Source organism: Frieseomelitta varia, unplaced genomic scaffold (assembly GCF_011392965.1).
Source record: "Frieseomelitta varia isolate USP_RPSP 00005682 unplaced genomic scaffold, Fvar_1.2 scaffold_754, whole genome shotgun sequence".
NCBI lineage: Eukaryota > Metazoa > Arthropoda > Insecta > Hymenoptera > Apidae > Frieseomelitta > Frieseomelitta varia.
This window is the reverse complement of record NW_025110539.1, coordinates 27,397-47,907: the sequence shown is the minus strand read 5'-3', so window position 1 is coordinate 47,907 and position 20,511 is coordinate 27,397. Positions and strand designations below refer to the sequence as shown.

General features: G+C 31.3%; 4 protein-coding genes across 5 annotated transcripts in view; 2 read left to right on the top strand and 2 right to left on the bottom strand.

Annotated features, from left to right (window-relative positions):
• Nucleotides 1-99: 99 nt before the first annotated feature.
• LOC122535685 (lysophospholipase D GDPD1-like) lies at nt 100-2,229 on the bottom strand. Its single transcript, XM_043667423.1, has 7 exons — nt 1,824-2,229; nt 1,689-1,731; nt 1,179-1,360; nt 884-1,104; nt 670-803; nt 489-606; nt 100-367 (listed from the first exon to the last, which is right to left on the bottom strand). The coding sequence occupies exons 1-7, from the start codon at nt 1,945-1,947 to the stop codon at nt 242-244; spliced, it is 948 nt and encodes a 315-aa protein (XP_043523358.1). The 5' UTR covers nt 1,948-2,229; the 3' UTR covers nt 100-241.
• A 644-nt stretch (nt 2,230-2,873) lies between these two features.
• LOC122535683 (SWI/SNF-related matrix-associated actin-dependent regulator of chromatin subfamily A containing DEAD/H box 1 homolog) lies at nt 2,874-7,279 on the top strand. The gene is made up of 13 exons (XM_043667421.1): nt 2,874-2,979; nt 3,102-3,229; nt 3,509-3,639; nt 3,753-3,928; nt 3,998-4,226; nt 4,330-4,663; nt 4,738-5,012; nt 5,084-5,221; nt 5,300-5,623; nt 5,707-6,008; nt 6,074-6,286; nt 6,381-6,487; nt 6,551-7,279. Exons 2-13 carry the CDS (start codon nt 3,124-3,126, stop codon nt 6,706-6,708), a joined length of 2,493 nt encoding a protein of 830 aa, XP_043523356.1. The 5' UTR covers nt 2,874-2,979; nt 3,102-3,123; the 3' UTR covers nt 6,709-7,279.
• Nucleotides 7,280-8,144: 865 nt separating this feature from the next.
• On the bottom strand, nt 8,145-9,447 carry LOC122535686. 2 transcript variants are annotated; one of them, XR_006308232.1, is made up of 4 exons: nt 9,163-9,349; nt 8,975-9,096; nt 8,805-8,914; nt 8,145-8,627 (listed from the first exon to the last, which is right to left on the bottom strand). XR_006308232.1 is itself a non-coding variant. In XM_043667425.1 (3 exons), exons 1-3 carry the CDS (start codon nt 9,445-9,447, stop codon nt 8,902-8,904), a joined length of 420 nt encoding a protein of 139 aa, XP_043523360.1. In that variant the 3' UTR covers nt 8,724-8,901. The 2 variants fall into 2 exon arrangements, 1 of the variants encoding a protein (XP_043523360.1); XM_043667425.1 differs by lacking the exon at nt 8,145-8,627 and having other exon boundaries at nt 8,724-8,914; nt 9,163-9,447.
• A 98-nt stretch (nt 9,448-9,545) lies between these two features.
• The window catches only part of LOC122535684 (proton-coupled amino acid transporter-like protein CG1139), a 37,572-nt gene continuing 26,606 nt past the window's right edge, over nt 9,546-20,511 (top strand). Inside the window, exon 1 of the mRNA XM_043667422.1 lies at nt 9,546-9,683. Coding sequence (XP_043523357.1) covers nt 9,648-9,683 — 36 coding nt within the window. The 5' untranslated portion in view covers nt 9,546-9,647. The remainder of the gene's footprint in view (nt 9,684-20,511) is intronic.

Below are 20,511 nucleotides of genomic sequence, written 5' to 3'. Positions count from 1 at the left end.
AATTTATATATTATGTGTAATTATTTGAAAGATTATTCGAGCTATTCTTTTCTGTTTGGTTTCCATTAGTGTGCGATAAGCAATAAAACGATTTTTTTCATAATTTGTAAGTAATATTCGGTTATGTCATAAGAGCTTTACAAATTCTATAACAGTGTATATACTTCTCGGAAGTAAATTAATAAATATTTCGTGTACGTAATATGTATTAACATCGCTTTCAATCTCTGTATTTAGCCTCTTATTCAGCAGGACAATTATTTAAAAATAATTTTAATCTTGTAGGGTAATCTGTCATTACACCTGTAGCTCCAAGATCAAAAGCTTTTTTAAATTCTTCCTCTTCGTTTAAAACCCAAAAATAGACCTATGAAAGTACGTAACGAATATTTCTATACTAATATATTTTCCTAACATTTTAACATATTCACTGAAAGTATTATTTTATTCTAAATTATATTTAGAGAATTACAAGACGATCAACTTACATGTATTCCACGAGCTCTTAAATGATTAAATAAGCATCTTCTCATTAACAATACATTAATAGTCCTTACAAGTATTTTTTCCAAAGGTAAGAATGTTGAACTTGGACTGCCTTTGCGTCTGTAACAGTTCAATGTTAAGTAATTTGATTAATTTCAGCACTAAATAAAATGTTTAATGTACCTTAAATAAATGGAAGGTAGAAATATTTCTAAATGTGTTTCCTTTAGAGGTACAAATGGTAATAAACCAGTGTATAAGAAAACTATCAATAGAATTACACGTCTCATAGAAAATAACAAATTTACATTAGGATTCTGTGGAAAAAATTACTGAGATTAATATCGTCGTAATATTAGTACACTTATTACTCCATTGTAATATATAAATTAATTACCGTTCTATAACATTTTCGTGTTATTTCATCACTAAAATTTCCCCATACAGTGTACTCTTCACGATTATATCCCTTTATTAATTCAGACACTTTGGTTATAAGTTCATCATCATTGACCTTAATGTCAATATTAACTGGTATATTAGGGAATGCTTCAAATACTTCTTTCAATAAAGCAAATCTTCTATCTTCCTCTTTCTCTGTGCCAATATATTCTGCATCTGTTAAACTATAGTTTTTAAATCATTTTATTCAAAAATACAGTTTCTTTAAAAAAAGTATTACTTAAACATACCTGGATCAAAATCTATTGGAAGACGCGGTTTTAGTAGAGGTAGATCCTTGTAATTCACTTCTGAAATACTTTTATTTGTGCCTGTGCTACGCAAAAGATCATGATCATGTGAGACAACTACTTCTCCATCTTTTGTCAAATGACAATCCAATTCCAACATTTCTGTGCCAATTGCCACAGCTCTGAAATAAACAAAAAACACATTTTCATAAAATATTCCATACAGTGGCTCATGAAAATATCACTGTAAAAAAATACATTTATGTCTGTATTGTGCGCGTTATGTAATGCTTCTTGAAATTATTTTGTTAGTATTGTAATAAGACATAACAAATATATAATGAAATTCAAAATGTTTCATATAATTGAATAAATATAATATAAAATATATATCTTATTTTAATTATCAATATACATTACTTATTTTAATTATCAAATTATCTAAGTGTTTTCTTTAAATAATCATTCTTATTAGCTCTTTATGCTGCAATCTTAAGGATTTCAACTAACCGTTTAAAAGCGTACATTGTGTTCTCATAACCTTCGCCTGCCCCTGTAAAAAGAAATTTTTTACTAACAAATATATATGCTTTTTGTGTATATGATGTCATTAATTAATAAACCATGGAGAATCTTGAAACATACCTCCTCTGTGGCTAATATGCTGGCACATAAATTTCACTTGTTTCTTTTTATGTAACAACGTTGGAAATTTAAAAAATATCATTGACGTTAATATATAACCTCCTACCAACGTGAACAACAACATTTTACACTCTTTACACTCTAACAACTTTATTGTTTTTCACCCGTGTAATATGCCGAAGCATGTCGCTGTTGTTTGAACAAACTTTGATTAACATAAATAAATGGTTCAAGCGACAAGTTGATCAGCAGAAGTCAAATTTCAGCGAGTTCCATCCGCGCAACGCACTCCATAACAGCCCCTGTTATATACTTGACACAATTGTACACTTTATAATCATAAAATCACTTGGGTGTGTGAAATCGTACGAAATATTCTTGCGTTGGTTATATACCTTCTTTTTTTTTTCGTACGTATCTGCAGATAAAGCGCATATATATATATATGTAGTCAAATTTTTTTCTCACTCTGTCATTTAATGAGAAGAAAAAAAAAGACACTAAATGTAAGTTCAACTTTCGTTGAATGAGCTTTTTTCTCTCACCAATAGAGAAATATCTCGTAAGCAGAGAGGATTTCTGGCATAATTATAGAATTGATTGTAATTTCGCTTATCGAGCTTATTCGTATTACGTAATTCCAGCGGGAGAAGCCGAATTCTTAATTTCGCGGAAAAATATTGCACGATCGATCACACGCGATCAATTCGAGTAATAAAATTTTTTTTAATTCAAATTTTCTCGTTAGTTACTTTTTAAAGTATACAGAGTGTAATGAAGTACGTTGATTTCTTACTATGTTACACTACTCGAAGAGAAGTAAGAACCTAGATATAACTTTCGTTGAACAAGTTTCCCACCGTCGCGGAGTAGAATCTTTGACGTGATTATAAAATTCTTTCATTTTAATTACATGTATGTCACATCTTGTAGAGAATTATCGTGCGATTGATCATCGTTACTTTGATGCCTGATCGAAATTAATTTCATTCAATTATCCTGCGGTATCCTCATTCATGGATCACGCTTCACACAACTTTTAGTAACATTCTCTTGCCGCGTCTGACTCCGGAGGAATAATAACAGAGGGGAGGTTGAAGGAAATTTGCTTGAACTCGTTAAAAGTAATTCAGACGCGGGATAGATGCGATTGCAGGTAAATAGGGGATTATGTTAATCTGTTGGACACCCATTTTCTCATTCTTAACTCGGAACTTTTACGAATGCACCTGCCAAACAAGTTTAAAAGCTGCCTTTACAAAAATGTGTTCTCGCCAGCGTCTCTCATTCGTTTAACGAGATGTCGGATTCGAATTCGTCGAGAACAGATGCGAGTAGCCTAAGCCTCTCGGGGAACTTACGACAATTTCGATTCCAGAAGAAACAACTGAAACCACTGAACATGTGTAAGAATCTGTTTATTCCTGAATTATAATTTTTGGGTCAATAGCAGCCGGTGTCCATCTTTTGTTGTCGCGCTGATTTGGAGTAATTTCCTCCGTACTCTGTAATTGCTATAGATATATATATATGTATATATTTTAATTAACCGCAACTTTTTTCAAGCGTAAAGGTGAACAAATTCGAAAAACACGCCTTACTCATGTTGCTTAATAATGACAGTGCTGTTGACGATTGTTTTGCAATGCAATTGCAAGCAAGTAATCAAAGTGTTTTTTATTCAGCGGACGATGACAGTAACTTGATGGGCTCTGAGATACAATTTCGGCGTAAGGCGGTCAATGTAATTGAAGACAGCGACAGTGACACAGGCAGTATTGTTAAAAAACCTAGCAACTTGGATCATGCAGATAAGGTACATATATCTTTTGCGATACATTAACAATGTAATGACAGTATACTTTGTCTTGTGTATATGGATATGCTTTTTTACTTTTAACATGAATTTAACTTCTCATTATTATACAGGAATTGTCCAGTAACATGAGCTGGAACAGTGATGAGGAAGATACTAGGAAAAGTAGGAAAAGGAGTATTAAAGGCTCTTCTAGAACCAACAAGAAAAAAAAACGAAAATTGAACACTGAAGAAGATGTGGACATTGATTCGGACGAAGCAAGTTTCAAAGACAAAGTGTTTGATAGGTATGTACGTAGAAACCCAGTGTATCTCATTAATTTTTAACATTTTTTTTTTTCTATTAATGTCTACAGTGATGAAGATTCAGATATGGAAATATCCAATGAGCTTACGGCTGATAAGAAAGCAGTTTTAGAATTTATGCAGAATGCCCTTACGTCAGAGTTACTGTTGATGTCTCAGTGTTCTCAGAAAAAAGCAAATGCTATCAAAGAAGCAAGGCCATTTGAAGATTGGAGAGATTTAGTACAAAAATTCCAAAACAACAAATATCTAGATACAGAGCTTTTGAACTCGGCTCAGGTAATTAGTTTGAGAAATTGCAAAATTTTTAATTCCTACTTGTAATATTATCAAGATAATCAGTATGTTAATTGGCATGCTTCTCTTTGTTGTGATAAAATAGGAATTACTGGCTACTAGACACGCAGTGGAAGCTCTTATGAAGAAATGTCTCCGTTTGTCGACAAATATTGAAAAGGCTGTGGCTGCAAGAGCATCGGCTATTACAAGTCAACCCAAGGCACTGTCCTCAAACTTAAAGTTAGCTCCATACCAAATGGTTGGATTAAATTGGCTTGCTGTGATGCACACGCAAAATGTTAACGGTATACTCGCGGATGAAATGGGTTTAGGGAAAACGGTTCAAATAATAGCTTTCCTTACATATTTGAAAGAGGCTGGCCTTAGAGATGAGAAAGATGGACCACATTTGATTGTCGTTCCTAGTTCGACGATGGGTAGATAAACATTATTGTAAATCCTTGTGATTTGTACCGTCTATTCCTAATTTCCTCTTTTATCATTCCTGTAGAAAATTGGAACAATGAGTTGGAAAGGTGGTCACCTGGCTTGAAAGTTGTACAATACTATGGCAGTCAAGAAGAACGGAAAGACATGAGATTTGGTTGGCGTAACGGTGATTTAGATGATATTGACGTATTATTAACCACCTATAATTTAATTAGCAGTACACCAGAAGAACGGAGATTGTTTCGTGTTATGCCTATTCATTATGTTGTTTTCGATGAAGCTCATATGTTGAAAAATATGGGTACTATCAGATATGAGAATCTCGTTAGAATTAATGTGTGTGTCCTCTTATCGCATTGTGTATGTCATTCCAAATGAATTAAATTATTATGTCGATTACTTCGTAGGCTAAGCATCGAATTTTGTTAACGGGTACTCCCTTGCAAAATAATTTATTGGAATTGATGTCACTCTTGATATTTGTGATGCCTTCACTGTTTGCTGGCAAACAAGCAGATTTAAAGAGTTTATTTTCAAAGAATTCTGTAAGTATTATATGTAGAGGAGGTAACATTTTTAATGCAAGTTATATATTATGGAATAATATGTGTATTATGATGTAGAAGACACCATCAGTGAAGAAAAATGGTGAACAGCCATTGTTTGAACAAGAACAAGTGAAAAATGCAAAGCAAATTATGAGACCATTTGTGTTACGTCGGCTGAAAACTGAAGTCCTTCGGGATTTACCAGAAAAAAACGAACGTGTGATTAAGTGTCCAATGATAGAAAAGCAGCAGATGATGTATACTAATCTAGTTGCCGAATTTTCAGCCGAGGCTGATCAAAGCACTGAAGTTAATGGTATTGGAATGATGATGCAGTTGAGAAAATTGGCCAATCATCCTCTTTTAGTACGGGACTATTACAACAAGTCCAAGTTAAAAGTATTCTTGCAGTTTCAACTCTTATATTCATTATGAATGAATTTATAGCATGCGATTTTTAACAATTGACTTTTTCATGTTAGATAATATCGAGCAGACTGGCAAAGGAACATTCGTACAAGCAAAAAAATCCAGATTATGTGTTCGAGGATTTACAATGGATGTCAGATTATCAGATAAATCAGTTGACAAGAACGTATAAGAGCTTAGCTGGACTGGGCTTACCTCAGGAACTCATTGCAGAAGCTGGAAAGTTAAAGATATTGGACGAATTGTTACCAAAGCTGAAGGAAGATGGGCACCGAGTATTAATTTTCAGTCAATTCACCATGATACTAGACATTTTAGAAGAATATTTAACAATTAGAGGACGAACGTACTTAAGGTTTGTGTTAGTAGCTTTCATCTTTCTATATTTTTCATTATTTTTAACCTTGAATGTGGAAACAGATTAGATGGAAGTACTCCAGTGACAGACAGACAATTTTTGATAAATCAGTATATGGAGGATGAAAGCATATTCATATTTTTATTATCTACAAAAGCTGGAGGCTTGGGGATCAATTTAACTGCTGCCGATACTGTTATAATTCACGATATTGATTTTAATCCATATAATGATAAGCAAGCGGAAGATCGTTGTCACAGAGTTGGTCAGAAAAGGTATGCCTTAAATTATTAGTTTACATCTTACACAATAATGTAAAAAACATTGAAAAAATATTTTAAAATATATAAATATATTCAAATCTTTTAGATCAGTTAGCATAATTAGATTATTAAGCGGAGATACTATAGAAGAAGGCATGTACGAAATAGCTCAAGACAAATTACATCTTGAACAACAGATTACTGGTGAAGAAGGTAAGTGCTATAAATTTGATCTCCTTTGTAATGTAGCATAACACACGGAATCTCTACTTACAGAGAATGAAAGCACAGACAAGAAGAGTGTATTAAAATTACTTAAGATGACTTTAGGACTAGACCACAATAAATCGTTATCGTTATCTCCGGTGAAGAATGCGAAAACAAGTAACGGGTTATTGAACAGCGAATTGAATCAATTGCAAATTACAACATAGAATTTTAAAGATAATTCTTAATCTAAACATATTTTGTACTAGAAAATTTAATATCATTTTTATATACGTCTTAAACTTTTGTGATAAAGTACAATGTTGTAATTGCGCACAGAATAGAAAGAAAAGAAAGAAAGATAAAAGAAAAAAAAAAAGAAAATTGAAGATCTTGCAGTTATGTCTTGCATGTTATTTTTTACTTCAATTTAATTATTGCCTACGTAATACTTAAACTTGTGATTTTGAATGATGGTATTTGTAAACTGTGAAATTTAATTTATATTTCGCTTATACATGGCATCATTTTTTTATTTATACAAATATACGTAGTTTATTTCGTACGTTATAATATTTAATGATATATTTTTTGCATAAATTATAAGGGAATTATTAAGACTGCACAATATTTACCAATAATACAAGAAGTGACAGAAGAATTGCTGAAAGAAAACGAATAAGAAATTGATTATAAAAAAATTATAGGACATAATATCAGACTGGTATTACTGTACACACATTCCTGACCGAAGAACTTGATCTTTGTACAAAATCATTAAAAATATTATACACCTTTTTTGTCAGAGTTAATTTATTAATACATACGTTAGCATTTGAATAGAAAATTATGACTTAGTAAATTTAAAAAAGTTATGGTTAGATGTTAGAATGTTAAGAACACATTATGAATTTTTGTGGTACTTCGTAGTTGTAGTTATTAGATTACGCGAGTATCAGAATTATCTTTATGTGATTCGTTATTTTTATTTTTATCGTTTGTCTGTTGTTTAAATTGCAAAAGTTAAATAATTTTAATACAACTTTTAGGAAATACAAGTCATTTAAAAAAATCAATTTTCTTACGGAATATAATTGTTTGTATATTGGATGTAAATTGCACAAAAGAAGAAAAATTCCCTGTAACATTATTCAAATGTCTTTTCACTTTTAAATGTGGATACTGCATAGATGTACATTATTTACAATATTTTACGTACTGTAACAAATTGGACAATCTATGATAATTATCATATCAACAAGAAGTCAATAAATATCACGGAATAAATTTCACGTTTATCTGACATTATTCAATCTTGATAATCTGTGACGTAAATCGGAAATCGCAAGTTTCCGTGATTAGAATCTGAAATTGTGGAATGCTGTTATCAGGCAGCTTAAAAAACTAGGAAAATTCCTGTTGACATTATATCGATAATTTTCCATCCATTGTAATGTTAACGATCAAATCAAAATCTTCGATAAGTATGGCACTCAATCGTATGATTATAAATTTTCAATTATGCTTTCATTTATAATTGATTTTGTCTCGATTTAATTAATAACTTGACGCGTGAAGCAATTCTTAATTTTGTAAAGTTACTATTTTAGTTATTATTTTAAAATTTTCAAAATCTTGAAATCGTTTCAAAAGTGAGTGATCGAAATTTAAGGAGTGGGAAATGAAACATACGACGGTGATGGAAAGAGTAGAAAGAAAAGAATGAAAGACGAAAACTAACTTATAACTCTATTGACATATACTAATTTATAGCTGCGATACACAATGCCATTTTATATGGAAAATAATTATATTTTTGTCAGGAATTAAGAAAAATGGCTATGCAAATAAGAAAGGTTCACGTTTAATTCAATAAATAATTTTTGTTGCTGATGTAACATTTTTTGATTTTAATTCCTATTACTAGTTACTAGGCGCTGCGATGCAAAACCTGCTTAAATCGATAAGGTAGGATGCGACACGAAAATGGTACGTGAATCAGGTGATTCCTCTAACTTTCACACAGGACGCGAAAAGCATTGGATGTCCAGTTTATTCAATAATGTCATCAATATTTACGACATTAAATTTGATTGCGTTTCTATTGGACGCGACAAATTGTTCATCAGTTTCATCAATTGAGGAACTAGAACGAAAATTAATGTAAAAGTAACTAATTCAAACATAGAAAATGATTAAAAGACACAAAAGTATCTAGACATAGTACATTATCTGTGTTCATTTCTCTTACGATTCTTGAATTTTTATAAGTCAACATTGCTCTTACGGTAAGTCATTATTGCCCTTGATTGAAAGTACTTACATCTGCATTTCGTTCGAACCTACGTTACGTTTCAACATCAAAATAACGAAGCGAAAGAAACTCCTCCTCCTATATGACCCGAGATGCACATTGTATTTCAGTAGCCGTTGCTAAAACACAGACAGCGTTTAAATATTTGTTTCTAGCTTTACTTCAATATCTTCTTTTACCTATCCGTTATAAATGAAACACTGCAGGAAGAGAGGAAGATATTTGACGTGAGAGAGCATCGAGGATCCACGAAGAATTTTGCGTTACCGATCGGGGAAAATTGGCGGCAATCGCTGGACGTCTAAAACATCGTGGCTGAAGAATTGCGAAAGATGAATCGTTACAACGATAAATGAACTCGTCTTACCTCGTAGTCTTCTGTCAAAGGTACATATATGTATGTGTTTACTTGTGCAGGATCGTCGCTCGTCCCAATCACGCCGTGAATGACCAGTAAATGAAATGGCAACGGGGGCTGTGTGTGCCGTGTGCGCGGCGTTTGAACGCTATATAAATAATACTTGGCGCGAACCCTGATCAGTCGAGTTGCGGCGGTCGTACCTGTCGCAACACACAATAATGCATCGTACCATAACAAACTGAAACCGGTTGTCCTTTTTTTCGCATTTTTTCCGCTACTTCGCGTACTCATTTACCTTAACCTTGTTCCGTTCCGTGGCTGCGTCGTGCGACTCTTACACATACGCCTATACATACATATATATATATATATTTTTTTATTTTATTCTCTTTTGACGCACCGCTTCCAGGTGAATTCCCTCGCCTCTCTCTTTCTTCGCCCTCTCCTTGGTCTAATTCCCTGGTGTGCGAAGAAGAACTGACCCGCTGAGAATGTCGCACGACAATTTAGGATTTACCTCGAGTACGGTGAGTGACATTATTACTTATTTACTTCCGCTTACCTTGTTTACTCGTCGAACATTTTTTCTGCTTTATTTTTCCCTTTTCTCTCGAGGGAGCGAATTAGCATTTAAATTGCGTCGATATGGGAGCGCGATCGATCGATAGAGCTGGATTAGCGCTATCTTTGCGCATCAGCCGTAATTTTTTTGGGGGAATTTTAAACTGCGCGCATCGATAGAAAAGAGACCTCGTTATCGATTAGGTGAACCAGCGTTATCTTTTTTCTATCGTTATCTGTTCAAATTGAAAGCCTTCCGATTCAGTTTGAAGAATTTTACTTTGCCCTCCCCCTTTTGATTTCACTTACAATTTTACCTCGGTCCAACTGCTTGACAACGCATTCGTGTTTCACGTTTTTTCGTTTCAAGAAAGGGGAATCAGAATGAACTCTACAAAACGAAACTTGACGTTCTATAAAACACGAGGGAATTCACGACAGTACGAAGAAACAGTTTATTGGATTAATTCATAGACGTTGCGGCCTAAAATCAATCTTTGCAATCTCCAACATTGGTAAATTAAAGTCTAAAGTTTTTGTTTTTCGGGAAGAAAATTACCCGCAACATACATGTTATACATATTAAATAAATTTCGTTTTTTAGTCTGATTTTGTTCGAAGTTATGATTTTGTCGATGACAATCCTCCTTGATATTACGAATATTTCTCAGGTGAAATTTCTTATTCAGCTTTTTTTGAATTTTCAAACTTTGGAGTTCAATTCTCATACTTGTTGCACTGTTTATACTGTTTCTAAGACTCTACTTTTTTAATATATAATAATTACAATAATAATAATTATAGCATCTACTCTTTTAATATATAATAAATTATATAATAAACAAGAGTTGCAAATACAATTCATAGTATCATTCACTTTTCACAGGTGTCGTTACACATGTTCTTCACTTTCTTGACAAAACTTTGCATCTCTTTTCAAATTCAAACCCACTACCGATAAAGATACAAAGACTCTACATTAATATACTATGTTTTTTAAACGAAACGAATAAGATTAGTGGAATTTTCATTGCTAATTACCGTGTACTCGACGATTGCTTGTTGATCGATCGATCTCGAGAAGGGAAAGTCCCTGCCTGAATGAAAAATTCTTTACGTTGAAGGACGATATTGACCGGAACTACGTGTCACGTGATGCAAGTGCTCGTGTGTTATGCGGCGAAAATTCGTGATTTAAATCGAAATTCAATCGATCGAGTTTTTGATGAAGATTCTTCTCTTCCCGATGAGATTTCGTGTCATTAGATTGTAGAATTCGGTAGAAAAAAGTGAACCGTTTTTATCGAACGGTCGGTGAAACTGCCTGTCCTTTCTGTTCAAGATCACTGTTCTTTCTCTTTCATTTTTTTGCGAATTTCAACCTTCTTCTTTCGACGATTTAACTCGTGGCTCGTGGACGAGAAAAGAATTAACTAATTTCGTGGTGATCTATAATTCGCCTGCAACGACAGTTGATACTATTGTCAAGAAACTTTTGTCCAGATCAATCTCACCTCCTTTCTACGATCACATCGAGTTCGATTGCTTAAAGATCGAATTTTTCTTAAATCTTCAAATAAAAGATCTTATCTTATTTAGTATCGACTTGATGTCTCTATTACAATTAGATTTGCGAAAAGATCTTAAATTTATAAAGGGAAAGAGAGAAGACACGGAAATTCCGGAAATTTCTTATCCAAATTAAATGTCGAATTAATCAACTATTCCAACCTTTCTGCAGTCTTTTCTTTTATTTTTCGTGCAATTTGACTTGCTCAAAATTAGCTATTTCATTCAGACACGAGAAATCTGATAATTACTGTAAAACTGAAAAGAGAAATCTCCAACTTGAAATGAATAAAATTGACGTCGGCAGTAATAATATTAAATATTATTTGTTAATATTTAGGAAATATAATTATTCAAAATTAGCTATTTCATTCAGAGACGAAAAACCTGATAATTACTGTAAAAATGAAAAGAGAAATCTCCAACTTGAAATGAATAAAATTGACGTCGAGAGTAATGACATTAAATATTATTTGTTAATTAGGAAATATGCTTGTTCACGCTGAACTAATTCCTTAGGTTCAAGAATCTACGCGTTATCGTAGATAATCGCTTGCTCTGTCGAGACGATAAGTGAGAATTCGGTAATTCGGTAAACAGATCAGTGAACCTCGTTCAAACAGAGGTCGTTATACATTGTTGCACGCACAGAGAAGCGTGCGTAGAGGAATTTATGTTAAGAATGTCGATAATTCCCGTGTTGATACTGTGGATTTAGGCATCAATGTGAGCGATTAAAATCATTGACCGTAAGACGTTTATAATATCTGTTCCAACGACTGTAAATCTATACACTCACATCCGATGATACGTATATAGATAGTATGAATTTTAATACTTAAAAATGTGTGAAATGTCAAATAACTATTAAGTTACGTAGAAACATGAAAAGTTTTGGAAGAATTGAAAGATTAAGGATGTAATTGAAATAATATTATCATTGAAATTATATGTCACGTGTCCAGTTTTATAAATTATAATAAGAGGCGTAATAAAATTTTATAACTCAGTTTTACGGTAAATATAAAAATAATAATACAACATTAAAATAAATATAAAATAATATTAAAACCTTATAAATCAATTTTATAAATGATCTTTCGATCATTTTATAGAATAATAATAATAATAATAATTTCGACCGTTTCATAGAATATTAATGAAAATCATCGAGATTCATAATAATAATTTCATAATTCTGCTTAATTACGCTCCTATCGAAAGATTGAAAATTTGAGAATTTACGGAATCTGTGAAGTTTCGCAATTGAAAAGTTCGAATTAACCATCGTGAAGTTTCGTTTGAGCCGATTTATAGCGAGCAAATCGCTTGCTAAGTGTTCGTGTTGTTTTCCTTGAGACGATCCGACAGACTTTTACTCGAGGAAAAATGTTCTGTTACCCTCTGGAAATCTACTTTCGTACCGTATCTCTAAAAAGGAGAAATGGAATTTATTGGCCTCAATAACAATACCGGCCGCGATATCAAATGTTTGTTACACCGATTGTCCGCTTGGCTTCGTCACTCCGACCGGTTGTCTTGTTTTTCGTAGATCGTATTATTTGATAATGCTCCTGAGCGAAAAATCGTTCGAATGGAACTGTTTTGTTTTTAGGAAACATTGATAAGTGATCAGTAACTGGGCTAATTGATTCTTAAAATATTCACGTGTACAAGCTTAGAAAATGGACAGACTATAAGAAATGTATATTGTAGAAGTATATGATAGAATAAAAATGAGGTTTGATAAAATATGCAATCTTAGTTGGCATTTGTTACAAAATATTGTAAATAGACAGGTTTTCTATTATACAGGGCGGGCCGAAAGTCACTTCCTATTAAAATAATTAATAATTAATCCTAATTGCTCTGGCAATTTCAACATACTGGAAAAATCATGTTTGAACTTTGATTTAATTTTAAAATTAACGAAATTGGTTTTTCCTTATATTTCGATGTTTTACTAGAAAAAGAAAAAAAAAAATAGTTGGGAAGAAACTTTTGTTATATTGTAAATTATTATAAACTGTATTATAAATACAGTATTGTAAATTCTGTATTTATCCCACTCTGTATTATAAATTATTTTAAATGTTATTGTACAGTGTAATATTATTGTATGTTATTATTATCATAGATATTCTTATAAAAATTATAAAAATACTCTTATGAAATGAATTGTACATGAATTTGATTCTTATAAAATTAAAAAAAAAAATATAAATATTTTTAACTGTAGTAGATCGAACCACTAATATTCGATTCTTAATATCTGCTTTTCTCGTTAGGTATGATGATGAGAAGAGACGTGATATTTAGATCGTAACATGGATAATGATAATTAAATTTTGGTAGTATGACTACTTCGTTATTATCTGACACTGTATTGTCGATTATCATCGTTATTTGAAAAAATTCGAAAATCTATCTTAAGAAAGGTATATAGTATCAGTATATAATATCGTAGAGATATAAAGATAAACGATAGCGATTTCAATTAAAACTAGCGAATTGTTGAGATTATACACTCAAAAATTGCTACTAACTACTGTGTAAGATAGTTGGATGTCAAGTAGATTATCTTCTTATTTCATATATAATGTATGGATTTTTTCGGTAATACTTTATTGAGCATCATCAGCTAAAAATTGATAATTCGTAGTTATTTTTAAAGAATTAACTGATATTTTTTTATTTTAAATAAAAGTTTGCTTATGTGATCGACGAGCATGATTTGATAGTACAAGGCAAAACAATCAATTTCATCATACGTATTTCATCATACGTATTTTACTAATTCACTGTTAACAATGATTTTAATAGTTTGTAAATTTTACTACGAGAAGATAGATACTGTAGACTATTGTTCGTAGATATTATAATATTTATTATTCTCTAGATATTATAATATTTACTATTCTCTAGTCTACGTATAAATTTATTAATATAATTAATCCAGGAAGAACCAAGAAATAAAACAATGAATTACCGCGAAATAAGAAATTTGAATAAAATTTTCGAGAGGATCTCTTTAAAACTTTCTATAAAATCGTTTGATCACAGACCGGTCGAAATTCGCAGAACAGTTTTGACTGCGTTCTAAGTGTTAAAACTTTGAAAATCCGCTGGATTTAACATACACAAGGAGCTGAACTATTCCGAGTAGTACTCGAGCGAAATCTCGAGGGATCTAACATTTGATAGAAGTCAGATAAACACGTTTGATAGAGGTACTTTCGAGTTTCGAGTGACTCTAGAGTAACTAACACTCGTGTCTAACCTTACGCGCGTGTAAGTCGAACGAGGAAAACAATAAGCAAATATATGTTTATCAATATTCCAGGCGATATAACAATCAACTTAGGGTAACCACCGAAATATGTACCAAGAAGCTATTTGTGAGGCTATTTGGGCAGCTTTGGTTCATTAAATTAATCTATTTGTTACTGTTGAAGTCGATCGATTCACTAACGAGTCGATTAACGATCCAGAAACAAAGATTTATGACAGACGATTGAAAATATTCCGCGGGAATATTTTTCGAACAGATCGATCGATTCTCGATTCTCGCGATTCGAGCGTTAATATTTGCACGAGGCAGCTTCTTATTATGTCAATTGAATGTTTTGTTCTGTTGTAATGTTTGCTCTGCTCTCAAACTCGGATGATTTCATAATGGAGGAATTCCACAATCCACATCCAGTTCGAATCGAATTCGAACAGCTCGAAACGTTCCAAATATTCCATTTGTTTGGATTATTTATAAGCGTTTCGTTAATTGATTACTAGATTAATTGTATGCTGGATTATTGCTAGGATCAATCGAGTTAATTACTAGGTTATTTAATTTGTTTGCGGTAAATCTAGAGATTGAAAAATATACGGGATCTATATACGGAAAAATTCAAAGAATATCCAAGGTAAATTTGGCCAATTTTGTATTTATTTATATTTTAATTTTCTATATAGTTATATTTAATTATTTATTTCTATTTATTAATTTATTTATTTCTATTTATTCATTTAACACACATAAGTTTATTTCTATTTATTAATTTATTTATTTCTATTTATTCATTTAACACACATAAGTTTATTTCATTCCATTTAATGGTTGGCAAGTGGATCAAATTTTTAACTACTTATATTTAGCTTCACTTAAGATTTAATAAAATTTAGCGAATTTGGCCAAATTTATTTGGTTGCATTATCATTTTTAAAAATGCAAAACTGCACGAACATTTAATTAATTAATTATGCCTGTACGAAATTTCACTTTAAATTACACGTTACTAATATTGAGAACAATAATCTGACAATAATTATATTATTATTAATAAGAAGATAATAAACTTTTCTAATAATAAATAACAATACAATATAAAAATAATAATATCAAGGAAATTAATTTTTCCATTAAGAAAGATTCCCTTGCAGTCTATTAACAAAAAAGAAAGAAACTAACTCTCGGCAACAATTAATTAAATAATTACAATAATTATCCCCTAAGAATATTTAATTTTATATTCTTTCTGTCCAACATTCTTTATATTTAATTTTCTTTTCTTTTATTTCGTTCGTAGTGCTTCCAAGTGTCTCGCAAACATAATCTGCATATTGTACACCGGGTGACGAGCTTTATCGAAAAATCTCGAACGATAAGAGGAAGAAATAGAATTAAAACAATCGAGCGATAAAGAAATCATTTTTGCTACTTCAGAATGTCCTCACATTCCTGCACGCTTAAAGATCGAACTGTCGCGCAAATAAAAGGATTTGCTATCTGTGTTTGATAACGTCTAGATTGATTTTTCTACACGTGTTAATATTTTCGTCTCATCTTCCAAAAGCTGATTTATCGTTCAATTCTTACGCCATTGTCGGAGCGCGTTCCGTTTTGAGAGAAAGGAAGGATTGTTTCAAAGGCAAATGTTGATTCTGCGATTAGGTAAATACGTAGTTATTAGCGTGGGCGGTAGATTAGGTATTAAGAAGGTGTTAGATAACGTGCGAAGTGGCATACTAAACAGGAGATTCGATGACACTGAAAGTGAGGTAGCAAGTTTTGTATTTAAAGCAGCGGACGGAACGTCATAAAATTTCCGGCGTTGAGACAGACTCTGAGAGACTGAGAGACTGGAAGAGTTTTCGATTTCGGAAAAGAAATGTGGAAATTCGGCAGAATTTGAGAGATTCGTGCATTCGAAAAGTTTAAGAAAAAGTTCAAGAAACCGAGAGGTTGCGAATGAGAAGCTCAGAGAAATTTAATTAAATTCGAGAACCCAGAGAATTTGGGGGAGCGAGAAATTTTGAAAATTTGAAAATCCGGAAGTTCGACTTTTAAACTCTCGAACTTGAAATTTCCAAAATTCGGAAATTTCGAGAAGAGCTGAAGAATTGAAAGTATGAAAATTAAGAAGTACCATAATTTAGAAAACACGATGATTGACGATACTATTTCGTGTTATTTTATATTTAGTATGAAGCATACTTTTATACTTTTTAACATATTTTAACATACTTTTTAACATATTTCTTAACAGTTAAATGCTATGAATAAACTATAAATAAACTATCAGTGAATTTTTAATCAAGTTTCGTTCAGTTAAAAAATCCAAGTGTCTTTTCATTGCTACTATTTAAAATTTAGCTTCAATTACTCTTCATTTTTACCTGCAATCGTGTTATAATTTAATTCGTGACAGTAAATCTATTAATACTAATTATTACTGTTTTATTTGCTGTTTTGTCTAGGAATCATGCAATATTCATAAATGTACTTTAGTGAAACAGTGAAAGGAAACATGTATGTCTGATTTTATCATTTTAATTAAAATAGTTTTCGTAAAATAGGAATTTTCGAAATTGTCGATCGACCAACAACCGTGAAGCAACTTTCTATTTAGATTCCGAATAAATTTACAATTTTTCCCTATGTTTATTTTACAATTTTTTTTCAGCTCCTGTGGAATTATTCGCAATTTTATTTATCTTGGACAGTTTAATTTGTGGGTACTCAAACTCAAACAGTAGCTGTCATAATTCTAGACTATATTTCTTAGAATTGAAAGAATGTTAGTATTTTTTATCCAATGTCTTAAAAATTTTAACATTTAAAATAGCTTGAAAATAAGTCACAATTTTATCTCTTATTTATATTAGATTATGTGTAAAACAGTTGAAGTTCGAAAAACTTAAAAAATTGCAAAATCCAACTAAGAAAATGATATAGTAAATTAAGAGGAATTACTTTATCTCGTTTTAGATTATACTTCTCAGAATTTCACGATTTTTATAAATGTTATAGAAATTATCGAATGTAGAATTTTTAGAAGATTTTAGAGTTTATAAAATTTCAAATAATATTCAATTTCAAACAGCAAGATCTGTTTAGAATTCTTTACAATATCTTCTTTATATTCGACATTAAATTAATCGAAAGTGATAGATTTTGTAGACGATAGAGAATTATTTAAATTTCACGTTTCAAACATGTCTTAGAATCCTTTCCATCTAATATTCAGTGTTAAGCTAGTTAAAAAGTAATAAATGTTAAAGAATTCTTTGAGCAATTCTTTAAATTTTTATTAAACTAAATAGCAAATGTAACAAAGTAAAATTGTCCAGAATGCTATAGACACACGTCTCCAATAATCTGCCCATCATCTGTTAGTAATCCAATATTCCACTAAATAATTATAAAATAAATAAAACAAATAATTACAAAATAAATATAAAATAAATAAAAGATAATTATAAAATAAATATAAAATAAATAAAACAAATAATTAAATACAAAATAAATAAAAATAATTATAAACGAAAAGTCGATCCACGTGCCTTCGTGTATGTGACATTGAAGTTACATAAAAAAAAAATGGAACAAGATGATTCACTCGATGACGAAACGTCCAAATTATTCTAGGAAAAAGAAAAAAAAAAAGAACGTGCGTTATCGTTTGAAGTTTTCAATAACAAATCAAGTGAAAAATGTTCGCGCCCCTTTTCTCGTAAGAGCAGCGTTTGTCTTCCGATAATTTTCATAGAATCCCGTGGTCCTTTTATTTTATTCTGAGAAGCGTTCAGACCTCGAATCATATGGAGGAGCATTGGTCTAACGAGACTTCCGGCCGATTAGCCGGTGCTAAATTGCTGGATGTCCTCCTCTCGTATTTCTCGCTAATCTCCTTAAAACTGGCGTAACGTGTCAGTTTTAACACGGTGTCTTACGTGTCTCGGCCACGTCGCGCCTCGTCTCGCCATTTTTGGCACAACACATAGACTTCGGCCGTGATCAAATTAAGTTGAAGAAGAAATGAGATCTTTTTATCTTTTAAACTCGTCCGGTCATACAGGATTGCCATTTTCAATTTTTTGAAATCCTTGAAGCCGCGAATCGATCGACTGGTCGATTTTTAAATCGTTAGAGATCATGTATCTCCAAACGATGATTTCGATGTTGACGAATTAGAATTCGTCAGAATGTGTGAAATTGTACTTATAATATTTCAATAATAATTACTAAAATATAATATAATATAATATTGTACTTATAATATTTCAATAATAGTAATTAATATAATTAATGTTATTTAATCTCTTGCGTTGGAATGCCACGCACGTCGAGAATGTTTTTGTTCGAAAATTGTAATATTTTCTCAGTTTTAAGTATAGTCAAGTATAACTCAGGCAAAACAAATAATAAATTTATTACTTCTCAGTAATTTCGAATTTTCTCAAACAGAAAACGACGAATTATTGTATACGGTTTGGTCACTCGTTACGGTCCGCAATCAGTTGCCAGCGCAAGTGGTTAATGTAATATAATACAATTATAAATTAACATAATTAATTATTGTTATTGATATAATATGTTTATTTATCACGAATTATTATTATCAAACTGTGGGCTTTTATGTAAATTCTTTGCAAAGCGAAGAGAAATAGAATAGAATAGAAAATAAATGGAGTACGTTTCGTCGATGTTATAAGCTGTACTTTACTTTGGATATTTTACATACATATTTTTTAAATTATACGTGTTCGGCAAAATTTTCACAAACAGTTCTTTTAATCATTACCACGCAAGTTTACGAATTAAATTCGTTACATTAACATTGTAAGTTTGGACATTTTATATATTTCCAAATTTGTACACTCTCTACCATTTTTATAGAAAAATTTTACGTTTACTCACGAACACGATATAATTTATTAGCTTATTTGTTAACTTACACACTGTAACGAGAGTACGATATTAATGACGCGCAAAAATCGTAAAAGAAAAGTAGCAATCAGACTCTGCTTCTGTTAAAAGGCGTGATTCGGTATAATCCGGTTTAACAATAGGTGCTTGAAACAACAAAGCGAGAAAAATTAATAGTTCAGTTTCAACAGACTGATAATCAGACTTCAAGCTTCGGATAATAAAAATAATTATAAGGCTTATTGCCTGGAATTAATTATTGGCTGTCAAATGGGGATAGATCAATCAAGATTTGATGAAAATCTTAATATTATCAGGTCGCGATGCCTCTGCCTGCAAGTGATTTCATTGAAGCTGATGATAACGTAATTTTGCAATCTAATAATTGTATTTGTACACGCACAATGATGCATGCAAAGTGGAGAGAAAATATCTTTGAAAAATTGCAAACATTATTAGTTTTTTTCATTCGCGTGTCTAAAATTGTTTTTGAGAGTTTCTCCACGTTTGTTGCTTTATCAAGCAATGGCATTGAAGTTTATTTCATTCGATAATGCAAATTGCCTGATAATTTATATTTCTCTGAATTGTTGTATACGATATAATATCTGGACTATCAAATGATTTTACATTTATAAATTAACGGAAATTTTATACTTTTATTTTGTTTAGATATTTCGCTCAACACTTGCCGTAACTTTATATCTTTCATTTCTTTTAAAATTTATATTTTTTTCAGTATTTTCTGGACAATTCTTCTTTTCTTTTTTTTTTTTGTTTTTTTGCACGATTAGATATTCGTGTGATTAGTATAATTGCAATGATTGCGGACATTTATCACTTCAACTACTGCACATAATTTTGAAGAAACAAACAGAATATTCGACGACTTCTAGTTTCGTAATTTAAATTATTTCTTAAGTCGTAGAACATTTACATGGTTGTGGAATTCTCTAAATATTTAAGCCAACAAGTTAAAGTACAACGTTTGCAATTCTTTTCAATCAGGTTATGTGTTG

Bases quoted from the DNA above. Each gene is read 5' to 3' on its own strand.
- LOC122535685 (XM_043667423.1), bottom strand. From the start codon at position 1,947: ATGTTGTTGTTCACGTTGGTAGGAGGTTATATATTAACGTCAATGATA. The intron at 1,361-1,688 runs GTTAGTTGAAAT...TGTTTATTTCAG, and splicing joins ACAATGTACGCTTTTAAACG to AGCTGTGGCAATTGGCACAG. The intron at 607-669 runs GTACATTAAACA...GAACTGTTACAG, and splicing joins CTACCTTCCATTTATTTAAG to ACGCAAAGGCAGTCCAAGTT.
- LOC122535683 (XM_043667421.1), top strand. From the start codon at position 3,124: ATGTCGGATTCGAATTCGTCGAGAACAGATGCGAGTAGCCTAAGCCTC. The intron at 5,624-5,706 runs GTATTCTTGCAG...TTTTCATGTTAG, and splicing joins ACAACAAGTCCAAGTTAAAA to ATAATATCGAGCAGACTGGC. The intron at 6,009-6,073 runs GTTTGTGTTAGT...ATGTGGAAACAG, and splicing joins AGAGGACGAACGTACTTAAG to ATTAGATGGAAGTACTCCAG.
- LOC122535686 (XM_043667425.1), bottom strand. From the start codon at position 9,447: ATGAGTACGCGAAGTAGCGGAAAAAATGCGAAAAAAAGGACAACCGGT. The intron at 9,097-9,162 runs GTAAGACGAGTT...ACGATGTTTTAG, and splicing joins CTTTGACAGAAGACTACGAG to ACGTCCAGCGATTGCCGCCA.